This window comes from Gigantopelta aegis, chromosome 4, assembly GCF_016097555.1.
Source record: "Gigantopelta aegis isolate Gae_Host chromosome 4, Gae_host_genome, whole genome shotgun sequence".
NCBI lineage: Eukaryota > Metazoa > Mollusca > Gastropoda > Neomphalida > Peltospiridae > Gigantopelta > Gigantopelta aegis.
Window position 1 is genome coordinate 20,633,628 of NC_054702.1, and position 25,000 is coordinate 20,658,627.

The following is a 25,000-nucleotide window of genomic DNA, read 5'->3' on the forward strand; positions in this document are numbered from 1 at the left end:
ATTTTCCATACTTTTGAAAACACACTTGCGTCTGAGAGGTAATGGTTATGTAGTCGCATTTTTGTCTATTTTTAAGTGTCTTTCAACGTCACAGCTTCTTGTTTCACTCTGTTGTATCCAAATTTGTTGCAGATTTGTAAATTAACCAAACTTAGTGTCCACTTTTACGGGTTGAAATTGGGGTCTAGGTGAAAAATATACCTTAGTATTAAAAAACTAGGGTCTGTCCCTTTAAACAATCTTAAACAAACCTCCCTTTGATGTATGGTGTGTTGAAAGGTGGGTGGGTGGGATGGGGGATGACACTTTATTTAAAACAAGGTTTTGTTTGTTTGTTGGTGTGGGGTTTGGGGTTTGTTTGGGGGTGGGTTTTTTTTTTTTTTTGGGGGGGGGGGGTTAAAACCTTATTTGGTTATAAGTGGACCTACGTAAAGAAGCTGTATCACCATGTAGAAAAATGTAGAATTAGAAAGTTCTTGTTTTGGTTTTTGGTTTTTTATTATTTATATAATTTATATAGTATTGATCACTTGGGAATAATGCTTATATTGCTGTTACATGATACTATTTTTTTAATGTTCTTTATTTCATCTCGTTTATCATTTCAATGATATTTTTCCGCGCACATGCACGTTTTCCGGCAATGTCAAGTGCGGTGTGTTATGCAACCATATTACTGCGCCAATATTCTTCCTGCTTTTCTCTCCACCACCGGGGTGCGTCACGCCGCTCGAGTGACCGGGAGAGCTCTGTGTTGGCGACAGTTTGTGTGGCGAGCCGAATGTGAATGACATCCTGAATGAAATGTAATCCTGCGGATACAGGTCCTTCTCTGGATGGTCGGGTCTAAAACGCGAACGCTGCACTAGTCTGATGGGTGATCTACGATGTCGGGTCCAGCAGTGATATGGTGGATTTTATGCACAAGTTGGTTGCATGTAAGTAAAAACATATACACATGTATATATATATATATATATAGAGAGAGAGAGGATACTCCCCGAGTGTCTTGTGATATAATTATTTATATAGGTTGATAAAAGTATAAAAACATATACACATGTATATATATAGAGAGAGAGGATACTCCCCGAGTGTCTTGTGATATAATTATTTATATAGGTTGATAAAAGTATAAAACATATACACATGTATATATATATAGAGAGAGGATACTCCCCGAGTGTCTTGTGATATAATTATTTATATAGGTTGATAAAAGTATAAAATCCGAAGGATTATATATATATATTGTTGTTGTTTTGTTTTTGTTTGTTAGGGGTTTTTTTAGTGGAGGGGGGGGGGGGGGGGAGATGGTGCTGAGGTTTCATTTTGTGTGAGATGGGAGGGGGTATTATTTGATTGGTTTTATTTTGTTTTTATGTTAAGATTAAACTGCTCCAGTCAATATATTTACATTTTTAACTTAATTTTACAACAAAGCAATACAATGATAAAGTTTACAATATATAAAGGTAATATTAAATATAACATAGATAAGAAATAAAATACCTAGTTTATAATAGTATAGCATATGGTTTACAATAGAGAGGTAGTATTAAAATTATTATTTACAGCAGTGTAATATTAAATATTTGCACCAGAGACGAAGGTTTATTTTTGGTCAAGTAATTAATCCTGCCTGTATAAGGATGGGCACTTCTTTAAGTTGATGCTGACCACAACCCTTAAAAAACCCCAGATCCGCGAAAAAAATAGTGTAGTTTGATTTAGTTTGTTGTTGTAAACAAAACTATTTTAACAGTCTTAAAATAACACTTAACATTGATGTTGTGTACTATGTTAATTATGCTAAGATTGTGTTATTTAGATTTCAAATATTAATTTATTATACATCGTTAAAGCTTTTTGTAATACACATTGTTTACACAGTTCTGCCGAATGCTTATCTAAATATCGTGTTGTTTATAGTAGCTAAAAATGTAAATACTTCGCTAACTAGGGTAAATGACTTTGAGGTGTATATATATGTCTGTCTCTTAGCATCGCTGTCTCTTAAAGACTTTACTCTACATCTGTTTGTCCCTGTCTCTGCCTGTGTTTCTGTCTGTTTGTCCGTCTGTCTGTCTCGGTCAGGGTTTCTGTCTGTCCGTCTGTCTGTATCTGTCTCTCTCTGTGTCTTTCTCTTTCTCTCTTTCTCCCTATGTCTGTCTGTCTGTCTGTCTGTCTCTCTCTCTCTCTCTCTCTCTCTCTCTCTCTCTCTCTCTCTCTCTCTCTCTCTCTCTCTCTCTCTCTCTCTCTCTCTCTCTCTCTCTCTCTCTCTCTCTCTCTCTAGCTCTCGACCAAGTATCTAAATAACCATAATTATTTTAGAGACCAAACAGTCGTAGTCTAAAATGTACTGAGGTGTCAAACATTCCGTTTCTTTCCAAAGACACTTTTGTTCTGAATTAAGGTACAACAATCACTGCTGTAGGACATTTCGGAAAACCTCAGTCATGCACGCGTGCGCACCTATAGCATATTCCTGTCATGTACTCATAATAAAAACTAATACAAAGTATATTGAATGAGACAGGATCCTAGCAATGCTCTGTCATCTTTGAAATACGCAATTTTGAATTCAGCATCCCCCGAAATCTACAAACAACTCTTGCACTTAAAAATATCTACTACATTTCATTGATGTTAAGGACGCCACCTTGGTTCCTAAAGAAGGACTACTCTAATATATTTTTAAACAGTTTAAAACATGCACTTTTAAATTCGGCATCAAATACTGTATAGCTTACAAACGATTGTATGTGTCGTGCTTTCATTTTTGCTAAGTATGTATGTTATCGTTGTTGTTAACAAAGGAATGACCTAACGTGCAGTTTCTGAACATGTTTTATCAATCTCTTAAAAATCAACATAGGCCATTTTGCTGAAACATATCTACTACATTTACACTGTTGCTATGGACTATTGTCTGAAACACACAGTTTTGTATTCAAAACATCTTAAACCATACAAAGTTACACGACAACGCACCTTTAACTACAAATACACCATGGCGACCGTTGTGATTCGGCCATTAAAAACAATATTTCACATAAGAAATAGGAAGTGCTGCTCTACAATAACATCATGGCACGGCGTGCATCCTGTTATTCAGGAAGTATATAGTATCACCCGGGTTAGTTTATTACATGTACCATAATACCGTAGTTTACTTTAACAGTGTTTTGACAAGACTTCGTTATAACATTGAGTAGACAATATGACATGTCAGTCATCACATCATCAATGTGAATATATATATATATATATATATATATATATATATGGGGAGGGTGCGTGTGTGTGTGTGTGTGTGTGTGTGTGTGTGTGTGTATGTGTGTGGAGAGAGAGAGAGAGAGAGAGAGAGAGAGAGAGAGAGAGAGAGAGAGAGAGAGAGTATGTGGACGTGGATAAATTACTGTTCACTATCTTCCGCCTCTTATAATTCTGTGGTGCGGTCGCAAACAAGCTTCATACAAGTTTCATTCTGTTAAGCCAGTCCTTGGTGAGTGGCAGTCTTCCTGTAAGTGATGCAGAAAGGATGAAATAGTCTTGTGTCGTTTTCGCATCGGTCATACATACTTCATGTATTCTGAAGAAGGATCCTCAACCTCAGTGTGAGCACGTTTTGGTGGAGTGCAATCATCTTAAGCAACTAGGAAAGATACATTTGGTAGAAACACAATGTGGTGGAATCATTTCGATTCCATCCTGAACTTGTGTTGAAATTTCTTCATGATACTGAATTTTATTCAAAATTTTATTTTTAACTATCGGTGATATTTGATTTTTTGGCACAGTTCTTTACACTGTTTTTATTTAGCTGTTAAATATTTATATTGATATTGATCATCACTTCCTTTACGCATTTAATTAGTTCGACACCCAATAGACAATGGATGTTTTTGTGATGGTGTGTCATTAAACATCCATTCAAACATCCATTCATTCAAACATCCATTCATTCATACATTCATTCATTTATTCATTCTTATAGTTCTTATAATTCTGAGGTGCGATGGGTTGCAGGATCAGTCGCCCTCGATGGACTCATTAGGTTTGGTTTGGCTTAGTTTGCTTGTTTTGCTTTGCTTTCTTTCGTTTCCTATCGTATGTTTTTTCATTTCTTTTTGTTTCGGTTTGTCTAAAAATATATATATCTTTCTCTCTATCAACAAAACGTTTACATGCCAAATATTCAGTTTAAAATGTGTTATGGGGACGTTAACACACGGTCGCAAACACATTGGATATACAGAGATTGATATTCTAAACAAGAAAATGTATTTTCTGCCAAACTCTGCTCATTTGACATATAAACATATATGCCGATGATGCGACAATGCACACACATGGTAGCAACCTAACAGAAATAGAGTTAAATATTCGTGTTTATTTATTAGGCATTTAAAAATGGTTCACATATAACAATATGACCCTTAATCTACAGAAAACAACCTGTATGCTAGTAAGTACAGCACGTAACCTACCATACAGCACCCAACACAAATCATGCTGAACAATGAAAAGCTCCATACAGTAAGATCTCAAAAAGTACTTAGTGTATACATAGACGAGTCGTTGACATGGACTATACGTATTAAAAAACGTTATTTTAAAATTGGTCATTGCAATATCACTTTTTAGGAGACTTAATCAAGCTGCCAAGGAAGTTTTGTTTATAATGCATATATCATTCCAATTCTCGACTTTGCTGCTACAGTTTGGGGACATTGAGCTAAGGAACACGTAAATCAAATTCTAAAAATGCAAAAACGTGCAATGAGAATAATTTTAAACAAGCCATTAAACAAGCCATTAAACATATATTCAGGAAACTAAATATTGTACCTTTCCCCCACAGAACAAAATATCACATCGGAATCATGGTGTATAAAGCACTAAATGGTATTTCCACAAAATATATTACATCTCTCCTAACACCAATATCTGAAACCTGTTGTTATAATCTAAGATGGACTGGCAATTATAAACTTCAATTACCAAGGCCTGACACCGAACTGTATAAAATGTCTTTCAGTTACTTAGTACAGATAAGGAATACAATTCCACTTGATATTAGACAACAAGCGTCAGTTGCGAGCTTCAACAGAACCTGAAACAATAGCTTATGAAAGTTTACTTGGCTGAATAGTTGGGGTTTTTTTTTTTTGTATTGCTATATGTTCAGTGTGTCTAATGTTAATATTGCACAACTAACAGATGTCTGTCAAATAAGATAATTAAAAGTTATTAGTGGTGGTGGTAGTAGTAGTAGTAGTAGTAGTAGTAGTAGTAGTAGTAGTAGTAGTAGTAGTAGTAGTAGCAGCAGCAACAGCAGCAGCAGCAGTAGTGGTAGTAGTAGCAGTAGTGGTAGTAGTAGCAGTAGCAGTAGTAGTAGTAGTAGTAGTAGTAGTAGTAGTAGTAGTAGTAGCAGCAGCAGCAGCAGCAGCAGTAGTAGTAGTAGTAGTAGTAGTAGTAGTAGTAGTAGTAGTAGCAGCAGCAGCAACAGCAGCAGCATCAGTAGTGGTAGTAGTAGCAGTAGTGGTAGTAGTAGCAGTGGTAGTAGTAGTAGTAGTAGTAGTAGTAGTAGTAGTAGTAGTAGTAGTAGTAGTAGTAGTAGTAGTAGTAGTAGTAGTAGTAGTAGTAGTAGCAGCAGCAGCAGCAGCAGCAGTAGTAGTAGTATTCTTTTAATTTTCTACATTAGGATTATTTTATGTGCATCTCTAGTCAATTCGTTTGCATTCATTTATTGCAGTAGTATAATGCTAAGTATATATGTAAAACAAAACTGTAATGTTTTACCAATGTTTCATTGTGGTGCTGAGGGCCCGGTGGAAGATTAGCTTGTGTTAAACCTGTCACCCTCATTAAATAAAGTTATTATAATTATTATTATAATTATAATAATAATTATTATTATTATTATTATATTATTATTATTATTATTATTATTATTATTATTATATTTATTATTATTATTAATATCAAAAAGATTCTGATAGTCGCACACATCTGACAATGGCTGCAAACTCAGGACAGTCCGTTTAAACAGACTCCTTTCTTACCCTTTTAAATACTTTTGAAATCCGTGAACATTGGGTTATGCTAGACGTAATGTTTATTTCATGGTGTTTGTGATTATAAAATATAATTTCCATTATACAATGTTTTATTTACTATAAAAATACAATATGTATTCAGAATGCTTTTGAGTGCATTCCATCAAATCAAATCCCATTGATGACAAGAATATTTATTTCTGGTGCAGGGCATTACCCCCACGTTATTACTGTACACTTGTGTGTAACCTTGTAAGAACTGTCTGCAGGAAATGTCGGGACAAACTACTCAGCCATGTCTAGCGGATTAGAGTTAACAGACTTGAAGGATCCTTTTACCACCCACGGGGTTATTCCCATGGCCGTCCTTGGTGGTGTCGTGGTTAAGCCATCGGACATAAGGCTGGTAGGTACAGGGTTCGCAGCCCGGTGCCGGCTCCCACCCAGAGCGAGTTTTAACGACTCAGTGGGTAGGTGTAAGACCACTACACCCTCTTCTCTCTCACTAACCACTAACAACTAATCCATTGTCCTTGACAGACAGCCCAGATAGCTGAGGTGCGTGCCCAGGACAGTGTGGTTCAACCTTAAGTCGATATAAGCACGGAAATAAGTTGAAATGAAACAAATATTCCCTTGGCTTCTAGTTTAGAATACTTGGAGTATGGACAGACCGGTGGACTGATGGATGGATGAACGGATGGATGGTGAGGGAGTAGAGTGGAGCGCCGATTTGAGGATACATGGGTGGTTGGTTAGATGGATGGATGGATGATGGATGGATGGATGGATGGATGGATGAATGAATGAATGAAAGAATGAATGCATGAATGGATGAATGAATGAATGAATGAATGGGTGAATTGGATAAATGGGTGGATGGATGGATGGATTCCGGATGGATAGATGGTTGGATGGATGGATGGGTGGGTGGGTGGGTGGGTGGACGGATCGATAGATGGATGGATAAATGAATGTCGACGATTGACAAATGGATGGAAGCATGTAAGTCACTATACTATGTATTTATTACGTTGTGTGTGTCTGGATTAAGATGAGGTATGTGCTATCCTGTATATGGTAAAATGCATATACAAGATTTCAAGTCTCTAATTGGTAGGAGTAGCCCATGTAGTACCTCTATCGCTATTCCATTTAATATATGTCTTATACAGACAGTTCAAGCAAATGTACTGCATGCTTGACATTTAGCAGGATATAAGAACAAATATAATATAAATCACCATCATCATCATGAGCATGATCACCACCACCACCACCACCACCACCACTATCAAGGCCATCACCACATCTTCATAATTACCATTATTACTTGATTACATCCTGAGTCTCGAATAGTAGCCAGGTCTTTAATAATACCTGGATCAACCATGAATCTGAAAACATTCAGAATCGGGGTCTGGAATACAAGTCTGTTCACTGGTGTACCAGAATCTCGTTGTTGTACATCAAGTACATTGTACCCATGCATGTCCCATGTTTTAGAAGTCGGTCTCCAATAGTATCTAATCAAGTATGATCAATCCACGACAATGGACTCACTGGGATATTTCTCGTTCCAGTCAGCGCACCTGTTTGTGGGATAGTGCATATAAAAGATCCCTTGTTACTAATGGGAAAATTTAGCAGGTTTCCTCTCTAAGACTGTATGTCAAAATCACCAAATGTTTTGTCCTCCAGTAAATGATGATTAATAAATCAATGTGCTCCAATGGTGTCGTTAAACAATAAACCAATTCAACGTTTGTAAGCAAATATTTACGTTATCATCATTTTGTAAGACAACTTTCAAATGTGTTGCAGGTCATGCAGTTATTTTCTAAGACAACTTTCAAAAGTGCTGCAGGTCTTGTCATTATTTTGTAAGACAAATTTCAAATGTGTTGCAGGTCTTGTCATCAAACGTCTGGTGCACGACATACCCGCTTATGTCCAGTGACTACGACCTGACTACAGTGTCTGGGGACAGCGACCTCTCTGTGTCAGGACAATCACTCACATACAATTACTCTCAGACTCCGATCGAGACGTCCAGTCTAAAAACCAACAGCGATGAGCCACCATCGAGCCATTCTGATTCCAGTGTGATTCGTTCAACACATTTTACATCCTATGAATCTTCACCCGCTGATTCCAGTGGAAAATTGGATATAGCTGTCACCAACTTTGTGCCAGATCAATCAAAGTCGCATAAACATGACAATACGACGACCAATATGGACGAAACAATACAAACCAAAAACCAGGCTGTACAAACAACATCGGTTATTGACGTTTATGATCCTTCGTCAAGTGAAGCAAAAGACGTCTATGGGAAAGTCGAACCGTCAACTCCCTTCGTGCTTGGAAGCTCTAGTGCATCCAGCGGAGCTGAACAAATCACTTCATCTGGAGAAGATGGACCCACAACCCTGTCAGGCATCGTCCAATCTGTCAGGACAGAGTCGACCAAGCGCTCCTCGGCCCGTACTGCTAGTGGACACATGAGGACGACGGTGTATTCTCCAAGACACTCAACAAGAGCTGAGACGAACACTCCAGCAGCCACACTGTCCATAATAAGTGATCAAACATCGACAGACGAACCTCTCACAGACACTCTTCTTACTTACAATTCATATAGTGGAGATTCGTCTTCAACTTCGTTCTCTACTGACCAGTACGGCCTGACATCATCTAAGGTGATACACTCAACACAGAAGAGTGTTCCAGATTTCAGCGAATCTGCCGCTACTGCAGACAGGTCGTCACCTAAAGCGACTCAGCAGCCACAAGATGTGACAACGCTAAAGCCTCCACAAGCTACACCAACAAGACCTGTTACTTCCGTGCCTTTAACTTCAGAGGGTTCGATGAAGTCAGAATCCACAGGGACCCAATTCATAAGACACCGTAAGTTTAGTTTTCGTATGTAAACGTAAATCTACAACCGACCGGTCCTATTATGTCACCGGTAGAAGTTTATCCAATACATGGCTAGAATGAACAGGGATCCAATTTATAAAACATCGTGAGTCTAGTTTTTGCATGTAAACGTAAATCTAAAACTGAAAAATAATACGTAACCGGTCCTAACGCCGGTAGACGGTTATAGTTAAGGTTAGGCTAAGGGTTATGGATAGGCAGGGCCGTAGCTAGGATTTTTTATTTGGGGGAGGGGGGAGCAAGTGAGTAGTTAATAGTCTAAAACTCCTTAAACAGTTAAGAAGAGAATTTTCTTTAAGTTTCAGTAATGCTTTCCGAAATTGTTTCTGGGGGGCAACTACCTCCCTTGCCCCCCTGCTAGCTACGGCCATGGTAGGGTTAGGTGTCAGTGTCGGGGTCAAGGTTAGAGATAAGGAAATGTTTAGACTTGGGTCTTAGACGTAAGGATGGAGAATGGATTAACGTTAAGTATAGGAATTGTGCTAGTAAGTCACTATGCGATAAATCGTGTGTTCGCTCTGATTGAAGTAAAGACACTTGCACGTGCACTTCGTTGTCCGTGCGGGAGCGGGACGTAGTCCAGTGGTAAAGCGTTCGCTTGATGCGCGGTCGGTTTAGGATCGGTCCTCGTCAGTGGACCCATTGGGCTATTTCTCGTTCTAGCCAGTGTTCCACAATTGGTGTAACAAAGGCCGTGATATGTACTATCCTGTCTGTGGGATGGTGCATATAAAAGATCCCTTGCTGCTAATCGAAAAGAGTAGCCCATGAAGTGCCGACAGCGGGTTTCCTCTATATATATTTGTGTGGTCCTTAAACATATGTCCGACGCCATATAACCGTAAATAAAATGTGTTGAGTGTGTCGTTAAATAAAACATTTCCTTCCTTCCTTTGTTGTCCGTGCGAGAACCGACAGATATCCGAGAAACGAGACACGATTTTCGTGAAGACACTGGCAGTAAATGACCATTGTATTTAAATATATGTTTCCATTCTGCTTTCACACTCCCAACCCCACTACTGTGACACCCTATAATTATACTAGTATTATACAAACAAAACCTACAAAAAAAATTAACCTACTGCAAAAAGGTTACCCCTTCTTAAATATATAATTTAATATGATAAAAACATTTAAGGCGCAACGTAGCAGGGGCGCAGAGGGGCTTTAGCTCACACATACAAACACACACACACGCACGCACGCACACTCACACACTCACACACGCATACACACACCACACACACACATCACACCACACACACACACATCACACCACACACATATACAATCCCCCAAAAGTCTCCATCCGAAACGTATTATTGACACTTTTCTTTGTCATGATGAATTTTACTTGCAGAATGCAGGAAATTGCAATTTATTCATCTAATTTTCAAAATTTCCCACGGGAATATGCCAATGAATCCATAAAATTGACCCACACGCGCTTCCAAAAGAGTCAAAGCAGTTAACATCAATGTTTTAATACACGTTGAAAAAGAATACATTTCTGTTATTATTATCCATGATATTTGCGACTGAAATTGTAATGAAATAATTGATAGGATTGTATAGTTTCTCACTGAAGTAATTATTTGAATTTTCATTTGATCCAGCGGTTTGCTATATGGCTGTGGTGTTAAAGTGACAGACCTTAGTTTTTAAACACTATGCCATATTTTTCACGATTAAAGCCGGGTTTTTATAATTTAAATTAGAGTTACTTACATCTTATTATATAGAATATTAATTTTCGTACACATGACTTAATTCTGGTCATCCAAAATTCATTTTCCATATTTCTAAAAGCGCATATTCGTCTGAGAAGTAATGGTTATCGAGACAAGCTTTAGTTATTTTTAGACGGTATTTTCCTGTTTAAACATCACAGACTTTAGCTTTTTTCTGTTATAACCTGATCTAAATGTATGTGTTACACGTTTGTAGATTAATTAAACTTAGTGTCCATTTTTACTCACTGAAACTGGGGTCTGCGCCTTGAATATATTCATCACATAAACGCACTTACTTGTTATAATCGTGAAAGTACATTGGAAAAGTGTGGCTATTACCTAAATTCGCCATTATGAATTTTACTTGCTGAATGAATGAATCAATCAATCAATCAATCAATCAATCAATGAATGAATGAATAAATGAATGAATGAATGAATGAATGAATGAATGAATGAATGAATAAATAAATGAATGAATGAACGTTTAACGACACCCCAGCACGAAAAATACATCGGCTATTGGGTGTCAAACTATGGTATGAATTACTTGTAGAATGCAGGAAATTGTATTTTAGAACATCTAAATCCCCAACCCCCGCAATGCTTGCTTCCTCCCCCGTGTCTGAAAAACATTCATTTCCACCTCCATTTTACTCTTCCGGTAAAAACATTGCAATATAGCTCCATCTGTAAATGAAACCTTGTTGACAATATGTCAGCTGAAGACATCAACAATCGCTAAATCACACTAGATTCAAACGTTTTCTAATTTTTCGGACCTTTTTTATTCCGATTTATCGCAAGCGACATTATTTAAACAATAGCATTGAAATTACGTAACAAACCAACCAACAAACCATTAACTCTAGATCAGTGGTAAAGAGATCGCTTGATGCGCGGTCGGTTTGGGATCGATCCCCTTCGGTGGGCCCATTGGGCTATTTATCATCCCAGCCAGTGTATCACGACTGATATATATATATATATATATATATATATATATATATATATATATATATATATATATATATATATATATATCAAAGGCCGAGGTATGTGCTATCCTGAGTGGTGCAAATAAAAGATCCCATGCTATTAATGAAAACATATAGCGCGTTTTCTTTCTAAGACTATATGTCAAAACTACCAATTGTTAGACTTCCAATAGCAGATGATTAAGAAATCAATGTTCGTTGGTGGTATCGTTAAACAAAACAAACTTTAAAGAGACATTCCTGACTTTGCTGCATTGTAAGATGTTCCCGACTAGTAAAATATTTCTACGGTTAAACTTACATATTAAATATCTTTTCTTGTTTAGAATATCAATGTCTGTATATTCAATGTGTTTCTGGTCGTCTTAATATTTGTAAGAAGCTCAAACTTGATTTTGTCTTCCAATAATTTCGTACGTATGAAAAAAACATATTTTAGGAAATAAAATAAAATTTAACCTAGTACAAATATTAGAACGACCAGAAACACGTTTAATATACAGCCACTAACATTTTATGCAGAAAAATATATTTGATATGTAATTAGAATCGTTAAAAAGTCTGTTAGGTGATAACACCTTAAAAATTGCAGCAAACTCAGGAATGTCCCTTTAACATTAATTATAATAATTACAAAATTACAAATAATATAGTTGGAATTTGTACATAAATATTCTCTACTTACCGTGACCGGGCGCGGATTTAAGGTATTTAATAGTTCGGGCCCCTAAGCTGGGTAAAGTAGTTATTGTTGGACTGTCCCGAGTTCTCTACCATTGTAAAATCTTTCTGACTAATATAGTATTTTTAACTATTAAAATTATACTTTAAATACATGTTCTTGTTTTAGACAGCAGTGTCTGTGTCGCCAGTGTATTTTAGATCTTCCTAATGTTTGCAGTAGCTTAAAGGGACATACCCTAGTTTTTAAACACTAAGGCTTATTTGTTACTATTAGAGCCGTTTTGGATAACTGAAATCATACTTTACATAGATTTTATTGGTTAAATTATCCATTTCCGTGCATTCGAAGTGTTTTTGGTTATCCTGGTGTTTTTTAATATCACAAAATGCATTTGTAACGCACGTGCGTCTGGGAGGTCACAGCTATGGAGTCGAGTTTTAGTCTATTTTTAGAGGGTAGTTCACCATTTCAAAGTCACAGACTCTTGTTTCACTCAGTTGTAACTTTATCCAAATGTGTTACAAGTCTGTAGATTAACTAAACTTAGTGTTAATTTCCATGGGCTGAAACTAGGGTATCTCCCTTTAACGTTATTTCTCAATATATTCGGTTTCCTTTTTACGAAATTATTGGGATAGAAAATCTTGTTTGGGCTACTACAAACATTAGAACCAGGGCTCATCGAGTCCATTGCCAAGTTAGCCACTTGATATTTTTTATACAAAGTGGTTACACAATTTAGTATTTGATTTTTTCCCACATTTTATTGAATTTTCAAGAAAACATTTATTTAATTTCATTTCAACTTATTTTCGTGCTTATATCCAATTCAGGATCAAACACGCTGTCCTGGAAACACACCTCAGCGATCTGGGCTGTCTGTCCTAGACAGTGGGTTAGTTGTTAATTGTTAGTGGTTAGTGACAGAGACGAGGTTATAGAGGGTATAGTGGCCTTACTAGTGTTAAAACTCGCCCTGGGTGGGAACCGGTACCGGGCTGCGAGCTCTGTACCTACCAGTCTTATGTCCGATGGCTTAATCACGACGCCACTGAGGCCGGTTTCAAGAAAACACTCTACATATCATTCTAGTGTGATTCCTAAGAACGATCAGAAACATATTCAGAATTGATCATACATTAAAGGCTTTTGTAGGAGATATCGCTGGCACTATAATTTGCGATATCTCCTGCGATATTCTCCTAGCAGATATCGCTTGTTTTTATTACGTCACTATGTATGTTTCAGCGCTAAACCTATCATTATTGACGTCACGCCACTGTTGTTCTCCTAGTTAACGAGTCTACCGCTGCCAAATATAATGACATTCAACCCACATTACTGACATTGTTTACAATTGTCACAAATGAAAAGAATGATAATGGATGATAAAAATAATACCCCCAACCCAACGTGTCTTGTGATATAATTTATCAGCACTCGTTGATAAAAGTATAAAAATCCTGGGCAAGCTTCGGATATCATACTTTTATCGTGCTGATATCACATGACAAGTCGAGGTGTATCCTCTATATACAGACACGAATATTCTAAACGAGAAAATACATAGCATGTGTATACGTCACTGTATTTGTTTTTTAAAAAGCTCTACTAGCTAAACATGTTACAGTGGCAACAAACTCGTGACAGTCTCGTTAATGTTCCAAGAACCCCCTATTAAAACAACCATCGGTCCGCGCCAGGTTATCAGCCTTGTGGAATATCGTCATTTCCTCAGTAAACTATTAAAAGTTAAAGTTTGTTTTTGTTTAACAACACCGTTATAGCACATTTATTTATTAATCATCGATTATTGGATGTCAAATATTTGGCAATTATGACATATAGTCTTAAAGAGGAAACCTGTTACATTGTTTCGGTTAGTAGTAAGGGATGTTTTATATGCACCATCCCACAGCCGTTGATATACCAGTCGTGGTGCACTGGCTCGAACAAGAAATAGCCCAATGGGCCAAGACGGATGGCGCATAAACGAGGTGTTTTACCACTGGGCTATGTCCCGCTTCTGCATGAAAGATTATGTCAAATGCATCTAAATGGAACCGGGTATATTAAGACGGGTGGGACGTAGCCCAGTGGTAAAGCGTTCGCTTGATCTAGGCTATTTCTCGTTCCAGTCAGTGCACCACGACTGGTATATCAAAGGTCGTGGTATGTGCTATCCTGTCTGTGGAATGGTGTATATAAAAGATCCCTTGCTACTAATGGGAAAATGTAGTGGGTTTTCTCTCTAAGACTATATGTCAGAATTACCAAATGTTTGACATCCAATAGCCGGTGATTAATAAATCAATGTGCTCTAGTGATGTCGTTAAACAAAACTTTAACTTTAAAAATAATCCTTGAGTCGCGCCAGGTTATCAGCCTTCCGGAATATTGTGATTTCCTGTGTGGAATAAATGTTAAATACAATACAAATGTACGACGTGTATATTAACTGCTAACCGAAATCGTAAACTTACGATGATTTCTTTTTTGAACATGTCTATCCTTGGTCAAGTCACTGGTCATACCAAAGGCAGGACCTAAAAGCTTTTTGAACTTTGGACTTTCTGAACATGGTTCTATATTCAAAATATTGACGTCTGTTTTTATGTCACAGGAGACGTTTCAACTGCGCAGACAGAGACTTTTTAACGATTGTAATTACATATCAAATATATTTTATATAAAATATTAGTTGCTGTATATTAAACGGGTTTCTGATCATTCTAATATTTGTACTAGGTTAAATTTCATTTTATTTCCTAAAATATTATTTTTTCGTACGTAGGCCTACGAAATTATTTGAAGACAAAATCCAGTTTGGGCTTCTTACAAATATTACGACGACCACAAATACATTGAATATACAGACACTGATATTCTAAACAAGAAAATATATTTAATATGTAAGTTTAATCGTAGAAATAGTTTATTAGTCGGAAACATCTTGCAATGCAGCAAACTCAGGAATGTCCCTTTAATTGGATATAAGCACGAAATTAAGTTGAAATACAAATGAATACAACTACGCCTGTGTTTTACAAAGGATCGACTCCGGCCAGTGGTTCAAAAACTACTGCTGCCCCTACCGAAGTTCCCGCGTCTACAGCACGTGCACAAGACGCGCAGACGTCTTCCGCTGAACCGCCTACAACTGGTCACGTGACAACGAGTCCCCCACCATTCGTGACGTCTGGTCGTACTGACGACGTGCTTTCAGATTCAACTACAGCGATGACTATTTCGGACACCCCTGGTCCTCGTGCTGCTACATCAACATTAATAACGATGATGACTACGACGACGACAGGAACACCGCGACCTGGGACATCTGCAAAAAAATACACCGGTTCTCCGACCTCGCAGTTTACAACTGAGAAACCCTCTAGTGAAGTTACCACAGCAACGAAGCAGCTTTCCACAGGTAAAATGCATGTCTTCGTGGCATTATTTGTTGAAATGTTATGTAATAGGCCTATATCATTTAGAGATCATCAAAATAAAGAATACTATATTCGTGCTCTTTAGATATTTATTTGTTTTAATTGAAGTGGGTATTCAGGAATGCATGCTTGGACCTTAAGTGTATATGACCAAGAACATTATTGTACAGCATTGTGAAATTACTTTACTATGACTGATGTGTGTGCCCATGAATGCGTTCTTGGAAATTAAAAGCATAAGCAGGAACATTCTTGTATCGCAAAATTTCTATATGGGGTAAAGGAAAACAATATGGGCTGAATTTTCGAAGCCTGCTTTTCTTAAATACAGGCGTTTAAGCATTGCAAATATATGTAGTTACACGCTTTAATATGTTTAATAACACATTAGCATATTTTACATTACGGCTACTAGGTGATTAACATGTGGTTATTTCGATACTTTGCCGAAAGAGACGCACAAACACACACACACACACACAAACACACATATAGACAGACAGACAGACAAAGACATACAGAGACAGAGAGAGAGAGAGAGAGAGAGAGAGAGAGAGAGAGAGAGAGAGAGAGAGAGAGAGAGAGAGAGAGAGAGAGAGAGGGAGGGAGGGGGGGAGGGAGGGAGGAAGGAAACCACTGTCGCCACATATAAGCTAATCCTACTGATAAAGGTCAGGTCAGGTCATAGGGTTTTGCGTGCACATTCAGAACAAGCTGTTGTAGCGCACGCCTACTGATAAAGCAGAAAGGTTTCTTTTATATTGACTTTCCAATAGACTGGGCAGTGAGTACCACGGCGTTTCATGTACCAGTCGTTTTGCACTGGTTGGAACTGGGAAAACCCTATTCCATAGAGATCGATCGATCCTACAACCCATCACACCTCAGGCGAGTAAGCTAAATCTCGCTCATAGGATCAATCCCCTCAGTGGACTCACTGGATTCCAATTCCAATCAAAGGTATATGTTATTATCTTTATTATTTATATACATAGGGAAAATACACATAAAACGAATCCTTGTTGCTAATCGGTAGGTGACTGGCGGTTTCTTCTACAGAAAACAAAACGTGCTGGGTTGTCTTGAACCATATATTTTTTCACTTCTCTCTTAGCAGTATACCAAACGAGAATCTTACCGGGTCATAGTTCGAAGTGCACCTGACTATAAATAGAGTAATACCTATTATTGTCATGCCTGTCATTGGTGTGATATGTGACATGGCGTGTTGTTATAGAGGTTTTTGTTTCGTCTGGTCAGTAAGTTTCTGTTCTGTGATGTGGATTATATATTAGTAGTATCAGCGTACCAGGTACCGTTGTGGGTGTAACATGTGCATGGTGATAACAATGGTACTACCATAATTAAGATGAACATTTTGTGCGGAACTAGCTTAGTTAAAGACGTTTTCTGTTATATCCTGTTATAGATCCCAAACTAGCAGCATAACTCCAGATTTAATTTTACTTAATTGTGCATACTTTTTCATCTCTTTGCACATTTGTTCATTGTATTGGATGAAGTGACAGACTCGACAGCTGTGATCGCAATACTCATGACGGGTGCCACCGGTGAGGCAGGAAATGCTCATCTTTCTCGAACACCTGATGTCATCACTGTTTTTTACAGTGATTCATAAGTGCCTGTCATCACAGCTGTGCTCTGTCCTTGGATGTACTAAACTAGTTTGGAAGTGGCAGTCCTCTTTTGATCGGTGCGGGAAGGATGTATTGTACACTCGTCTGGAGTGGCTGTCCACTTTTAGACGAGGCTCTTGGCATATTCACTATTGTGCTAAATGCCCATTGGACTCTGTACAGAGATACGGTCTTGATCGTGGATAACGGTTTTTCTCATTCAGATTAAGGTTAAAGATCGTGGATAACGGTTTTTCTCATTCAGATTAAGATTAAAGATCGTGGATAACGGTTTTTCTCATTCAGATTAAGGTTGAAGTCTTCTAGTATTCATAACTATAGAGTGATTATTGGTTGAATCGTAACATGTAAAACTTCAGATTCTTACTTTATTGTTATTTTCTGTGATTTTATTTGCGTTTACTTCCTATTTTTCTCCACGACAGATATATCAAATGAGGCATGTGCCATCATGCGTTTAAGAATAACATATAAAAGAACCTTTGCTGCTAATCTATAGATGACTGTGGGTGTTCTTCATAGACAGCTTTAGCAAAAAAATCAATATCTTCTTTCCTTTTTTCTTCTTTTTTTTTCTTTTCTTTTTTTCTTTTTTTTTAGTAGGGGCGAGACGTTGCCCAGTGGTAAAGTGCTCGCTTGATGCGCGGTCGGTTAGGGATAGATCCCCGTCAGTGGGCCCATTGCGCTATTTCTCGCTCCAGCCAGTGCACCACGACTGGTACATCAAAGGCCGTGGTATGTGCTATCCTGTCTATGTGATGGTGCATATAAAAGATCCCTTTCTGTTAATCGAAAAGTGGTGACAGCGGGTTTCCTCTCTCAATATATGTGTGGTCCTTAACTATATGTCCGACGCCATATAACCGTAAATAAAATGTGTTGAGTGTGTCGTTAAATAAAACATTTCCTTTTTTTATTTAGAATCCAAACATGATGCATCATTGACACCAACTTTGAGCTCGATCATAATGATGGCTTCAACAACCTATAAAACAACAACAACGACGATGCCTTCATCAACAACACCGTTATGTGCTAACAACCAGCTGTACCATAATTCCGTGTGCATTGGAGGTGTGTGTTAGAAAAGAAAAGAACAGCGGGCTTCTCAAGCTCGTGTTGTTTTTAATATTTTCTAATTTAATGTTATTTTTTAAATTCAAAGGTTGATGAAATTTCACAGACCTTAATTTTCGTATCTTTAATTTCTTTTTGACATAGAACTGCAAACACTAGGTGGATCGAAAATACTATGGATTTACTAATATGAGTTACTAAGTAATGTGTAAATTCATGGTAAAATAAGAAATAATCAATAAAAGTAATGCCGTCACCTCGATTAATTTACACCTAATTAGCAAATTTTGACAGTATCTCATATCACATACTATGATTACCCTGGATATGCTAGCTACTAATATATATATATATATATATATATATATATATAGAGAGAGAGAGAGAGAGAGAGAGAGAGAGAGAGAGAGAGAGAGAGAGAGAGAGAGAGAGAGAGAGAGAGAGAGAGAGAGAGAGAGAGAGAGAGAGAGAGAGAGAGAGAGAGAGAGAGAGATATATATATATATATATATATATTATTACCAGTGTTTTTCGGTATCGTCAATATCATATATTAGGAATAAAAAAAATGTATTATGCAAGCCTCTGGATAGCATAATACATTATTTTTATTCCTAATATATGATATTGACGATACCGAAAGACACGAGGGTAATAATCTCTTTATCATATAATATCAAGCTTAATACAACGTGTGTATTTTTGTAAACTGTACACGCAACTTTAATTCCAATCCGCTATTACTAGATATTCAAATGATTAAGAATATGTGGCGCGGTGTATTTTTGAATTGAAATTATGTCAAACTCGAATGACGTCATTTTGGATGTCCTTACATCAAAATAAACTATGTGCTCAACGTTTTTTGTTTTCTGAACGCTGGACAGCTTTCAGTGTAAAATTGCTTTTGAAATGTTTTTATTTCATGACTATGAATGCACACGTCAATTATGGATTGTCACCGTAGAACGTTTGCTTAAAGGTGACCTCGATTAATTTAATCTAATTTGCAAAGTTATCAAATTCGGAAAGTATGTGATGTGATAAATTTCAAATACTTTGATTACACTGGATATGCTAGCTAATATATGAAACTTTTTATGCAATCTAATTAAAATTAGCTCCACTATTACATGTGGATCTAACAACAGCCCGTTGGAGCTCATGTCCAGTTGACTTTTCATTCGACCAATCAAAACCCAGTAGAGCTAATTTTAATCAGATTGCTTTTTATGGTATCTTTTTCAAAGGCTATGATTTGTGCTATCCTGTCTATGGGATGGTCCATATAAAAGATCCCTTGCTACTAATGGACAAGTGTAGTGGGGTTCCTTTCTTAGACTATATGTCATCATCACCAAATGTTTCACATCCAATAGACGATGATTAAAAAACCAATGTGCTCTAATGGAGTCGTTAAACAAAACAAACTTAACATTTTTGTTAGACACCAACTTTAACTTTCTTCCCTTTTTTTAATCTTTCATTTATATATATTTATATATATATATATATATATATATATATATATATATATATATATATATATATATATATATATATATAATTTTAAAAGCATAGCTAATAGATCAGTATTTCGTTTCGCTGTAGTTGATGAACTAATTCCTGTGAATATGACTTTGAAAAGTTCCGGAGGACAAAACTTTGAGGTGCACTGGACTGGATCAAAAGTAGCATCAGAAATAATCACCAATTACGTGGTCATCTGGTCCAATGATACGTCATCGTACAACATGACGTCACCGTGTAACAAGACCTGCGTTCAGGAAATCACCATCACTGTACCTGGCAGCGTTTGGAACGTCAGCGTCATTCCGATTAAGCCAGATTTAGACGTGCCTGGTGCTAATGTAATCTTGAAGACTAGTAAGTGGAACCAGATATCATACCTGTTTATTCCAATTAGCTCTGTCATGTGCTAGGTTGATTGTTTTTTTAATTAGTCTAGGAGTGGCAGTCCTCTTTTGGCGGTGTCAGAAGGATGTATTGTCCAGTAAAGGATCTCCTGTCCATACATACATACATACATACATACATACATACATACACACATGCCTACACACACACGATTAGTATTTTCTTTGTTTTCTTCCTTCCATCAACAGCAGCAAATATAACAATTTTCTTTTGTATAACCTTTTTTAAAGAGACTTTATATTTACACATATACATCAACATACATGTGCACATATACAAATAGTCACAGACAGACACATTCGAATACACACATACATAGACATAAACACAGTCCAAAGACAGACACAGATACCAATGTATATATAACATACAAAATGGTAGTGAGTGTAATATCCTATTTATTATCTATAATCGATTTTAATTCATATCACAGAAGTCATTTCTTTAAAGTTTCGTAAAAAGTCGTATGACGTCAAAGTGTTATGTCCCACGTGACGTTCTAGTGGCACGTAACATTTAAGGATCGTCTGTTATTTATTTTACCTTCATAGGGGTATGAACAAAAAAAACCAGCCGCAAACTGCAGTGACGTAGGAATGTGCCAAACAGTGGGGAGCACACTTTTATATTTACACATTTTTACACTATTATAAAGCAAAATATCTGAAAAGTGGGGGGTACATGCCCACCTTTCCCCCCTACCAAACTCACCCCCACCCCCCACCCCCACCCCCACCCCCCACCCATTCCTACGCCAATGAACTGTGAATCGGCGATTCAGATGAACGTAAAAGATATAACAGACAATACTTATAAATAAATTTGAATTATGCTTGCTAAAAATAACAATAAAATTTCATACTTTACTTTGAATTATTTTGGGTCCATAAACAATAAGGCTCAATAATACAACTTGCCCATATAAAAATAGGTCATCAGCTATGGCGTTCCCTGACGACATAATTTTTACGTTCATCGAGAAATGAACAAACTCTCGTTGCTATGTCTGGACCAATGGAATGACGTTATGTTGTATTGAATGTAACGGAAATTTAATCATTTTAATATGAACCAAGATAGTTTTAAACATATGGGTATTATTTCGCTGCAGACCCTGCTGCTGTAAGTGGTCTGACGGTGTCCGCCAGTGAGACGACGATATCCGCGCGGTGGAACTACACCCAGGGTACTTTAGTGGCCAACTTTCATGTCATCATATCTTCCGACAACTTTAACATTAAGATGACCAGCAATGAATACAGAGTCTCTAAAGACGGGCTGGAGCCAGGTAAAATTATCCACATTAGTGTGTTTATCGCTTTATGAGGTCTATTTTTAGTAAAGACGCCATGATTGTCAGTTACTTGGAATGTCCCGTACCGCTAGTGTCAGACTACCAACTGTCAGGACAAAATTGGCTACCTGTCTGCTTTTACGACCCCTACAACTGTCCAGTTGCTTGTCTGTGCGATCCTACAACTCGAATCTTGTCGTATAACCCATTAGTTGTTAATCTGAGCACACCAGTCGTAAGTCTTAAGTTGAAGACATTACAACGCAACCGTCGAGTTGACCAACGTCGTCGGGCCAGATGACAGTCCGATCCTAGCTGTCGAGTTATCTGAATGGTTCTCGAAGTGGTCAGTCATCTAATGCTTGGTTCAGACTGCCAACTGTCACGACGAAGTTGGGCAACTATACGTTTGCGTTGTAATTTCTCCAACTCCCGACTTACAACGGGTGCGTTCAGATTAGAAGTCGTGAGAGCAGAAAGTTGGTCAACTTTTTCTTGGCAGTTGCTAGTCTAATCCTAGCATAAAGCAGGGAGCTTAGCGAACTTTTGGCCTGCTCTTTTTCACTGAACTCATGCTGAGGTTAGATTTTGCATTAAGTTAATATTAGACCATAGGATAGGATAGAACGGTAACTAGCTCGAGTACTCTGCAGGGCCGTAACTAGCCCCCCCCCCCCCCCCCCCCGAAAAAATCCGGAAAGCATTAAAGAAACTTAAAGAAAATTCTCTTCTTAACTGTTTAAGGAGTTTTAGACTATTAACTACTCAGTTGCCCCCCCCCCCCCCCCCCCCCAACAAAAAATCCTAGCTACGGCCCTGCTCTGCCGTTTGAAAGCTAGACGGACAGTTAGACGGTTATGATTACTCTCTCAACCAGAAAGAAAGAAAATGTTTTATTTAACGACGCTCTCAGCACATTTTATTTACGGTTATATGGCGTCAGACATATGGTTAAGGACCATGCAGATTTGAGAGGAAACCCGCTGTCGCCACTACATGGGCTACTCTTTCCGATTAGCAGCAAGGGATCTTTTATTTGCGCTTCCCACAGGCAGGATAGCACAAACCATGGCCTTTGTTGAACCAGTTATGGATCACTGGTCGGTGCAAGTGGTTTACACCTACCCATTGAACCTTGCGGAGTACTCACTCAGGGTTTGGAGTCGGTATCTGGATTAAAATACCCATGCCTCGACTGGGATCCGAACCCAGTACCTACCAGCCTGTAGACCGATGGCCTACCACGACGCCACCGAGGCCGGTCAACCTCTCAACCAGAGATAACTATATAGCGAAAACACGGAATGGCTGCCTACCACCGGGTAGGCAACGATTCCCGGTCTAATAGTAGTGGTAGTAGTGGTAGCGGTAGTGACAGTAGTAGTAGCAGTGGCAGTAGCAGTTGTAGTAGCAGTAGCGGTAGCAGCAGCAGTTGTAGTAGCAGTAGCAACAGCAGTTGTAGTAGCAGTAGTAGTAGCAGCAGTTGTAGTAGCAGTAGTAGCAGCAGCAGTTATAGTAGCAGCATCAGTTGTAGTAGCAGTAGCAGCAGCAGTTGTAGTAGTAGCAGCAGTTATAGTAGCAGTAGTAGTGGTAGTAGCAGTTGTAGTAGCAGTAGTAGCAGCAGCAGTTGTAGTAGTAGTAGCAGCAGTTGTAGTAGCAGCAGCAACAGCAGTTGTAGTAGCAGTAGTAGCAGCAGTTGTAGTAGCAGTAGTAGTAGTAGTAGTAGTAGCAGCAGTTGTAGTAGCAGTAGTAGTAGTAGCAACAGCAGTTGTAGTAGCATTAGTAGCAGCAGCAGTTGTAGTAGTAGTAGCAGCAGTTGTAGTAGCAGCAGCAACAGCAGTTGTAGTAGTAGTAGTAGCAGCAGTTGTAGTAGCAGTAGTAGTAGCAGCAGCAGTTGTAGTAGCAGCAGCAGTTGTAGTAGCAGCAGCAGTTGTAGTAGCAGCAGCAGTTGTAGTAGTAGTAGCAGTAGTTGTAGTAGCAGTAGCAACAGCAGTTGTAGTAGTAGCAGTTGTAGTAGCAGTAGTAGTAGCAGCAGCAGTTGTAGTAGCAGTAGCAACAGCAGTTGTAGTAGCAGTAGTAGTAGCAGCAGTTGTAGTAGCAGTAGTAGTAACAGCAGTTGTAGTAGCAGTAGTAGTAGCAGCAGTTGTAGTAGCAGTAGCAGCAGCAGTTGTAGTAGCAGTAGTAGTAGCAGCAGCAGTTGTAGTAGACGTAGCAGCAGCAGTTGTAGTAGCAGTAGCAGCAGCAGTTGTAGTAGATGTAGCAGCAGCAGTTGTAGTAGACGTAGCAGCAGCAGTTGTAGTAGACGTAGCAGCAGCAGTTGTAGTAGCATTAGCAGCAGCAGTTGTAGCAGTAGCCCGCGTACTCTGACTGTAAGAGAGCTAGACGGATATTTGGACATAAATACGCTCTCATTACAGTCAAAGACCAAGCTATGTTTTTTTGGGGGGGGTTTTGGCAATTGCGGACAAACAAAAAGTTGGCAAAGATTTCCGCTTTAATACCACAACAATCCAATGTTTGACGTCGAATACCATTACATCGTTCATTTTCGAGTTGATTGATTAAAAGAAATTCAGATATTAATCACTAATACACACACTACAAAAAGAAACCTGACAGCACCCACATTCATCTAAGCTTCGGCAAACTCCGGACAGCAGAATTCTAAGTTCGCCGACCTATATCGTGACGATGCTTCACATGATCGCCCACTCAGCCATTCCGTCTTCCAGGGGCCGTCTCAAAACGACAAGTACCCGACAATCACCCCAAAAAGTTTGTTTTATGTAATGACACCACTACAGCACATTGATTCATTAATCATCGGCTATTGGATGTCAAATATTTGGTAATTTTATCACTGTGTTAGAGAGGAAACCATTAGCCAACTCTTCCATGTTGTAACGTCGCTTGGTATGAGACGGCCCCTGTAACTGTCGCACAAGGCGGAATCGGTCACCGGGCTTTGTAATTCTTGCGACGGAGTGTCACGAAGCATAGCTGAATGTGGGTGCTGTCGGATTTCTTTCTGTAGTATGTGTATTAGTGATTAATATGTGGATTTTTTTTAATCCGTTAACTCGAAAATGATCGATGTAAAGGTATTTGACGTCAAACATAGAATTGTTGTGGTATTAGAGCGGAAATCTTTGAC

At 38.2% G+C, this 25,000-nt stretch overlaps 1 protein-coding gene across 1 annotated transcript in view; it reads left to right on the plus strand.

Moving 5' to 3' along the window:
- LOC121369738 (phosphatidylinositol phosphatase PTPRQ-like) overlaps positions 1-25,000 on the plus strand; it is a 48,100-nt gene that overhangs the window by 738 nt on the left and 22,362 nt on the right. Inside the window, exons 2-7 of the mRNA XM_041494795.1 lie at positions 765-938; positions 7,976-8,978; positions 15,483-15,860; positions 18,459-18,611; positions 20,226-20,501; positions 21,664-21,840. Of these exons, the coding sequence (XP_041350729.1) occupies positions 888-938; positions 7,976-8,978; positions 15,483-15,860; positions 18,459-18,611; positions 20,226-20,501; positions 21,664-21,840 (2,038 nt within the window). The 5' untranslated portion in view covers positions 765-887. The remainder of the gene's footprint in view (positions 1-764; positions 939-7,975; positions 8,979-15,482; positions 15,861-18,458; positions 18,612-20,225; positions 20,502-21,663; positions 21,841-25,000) is intronic.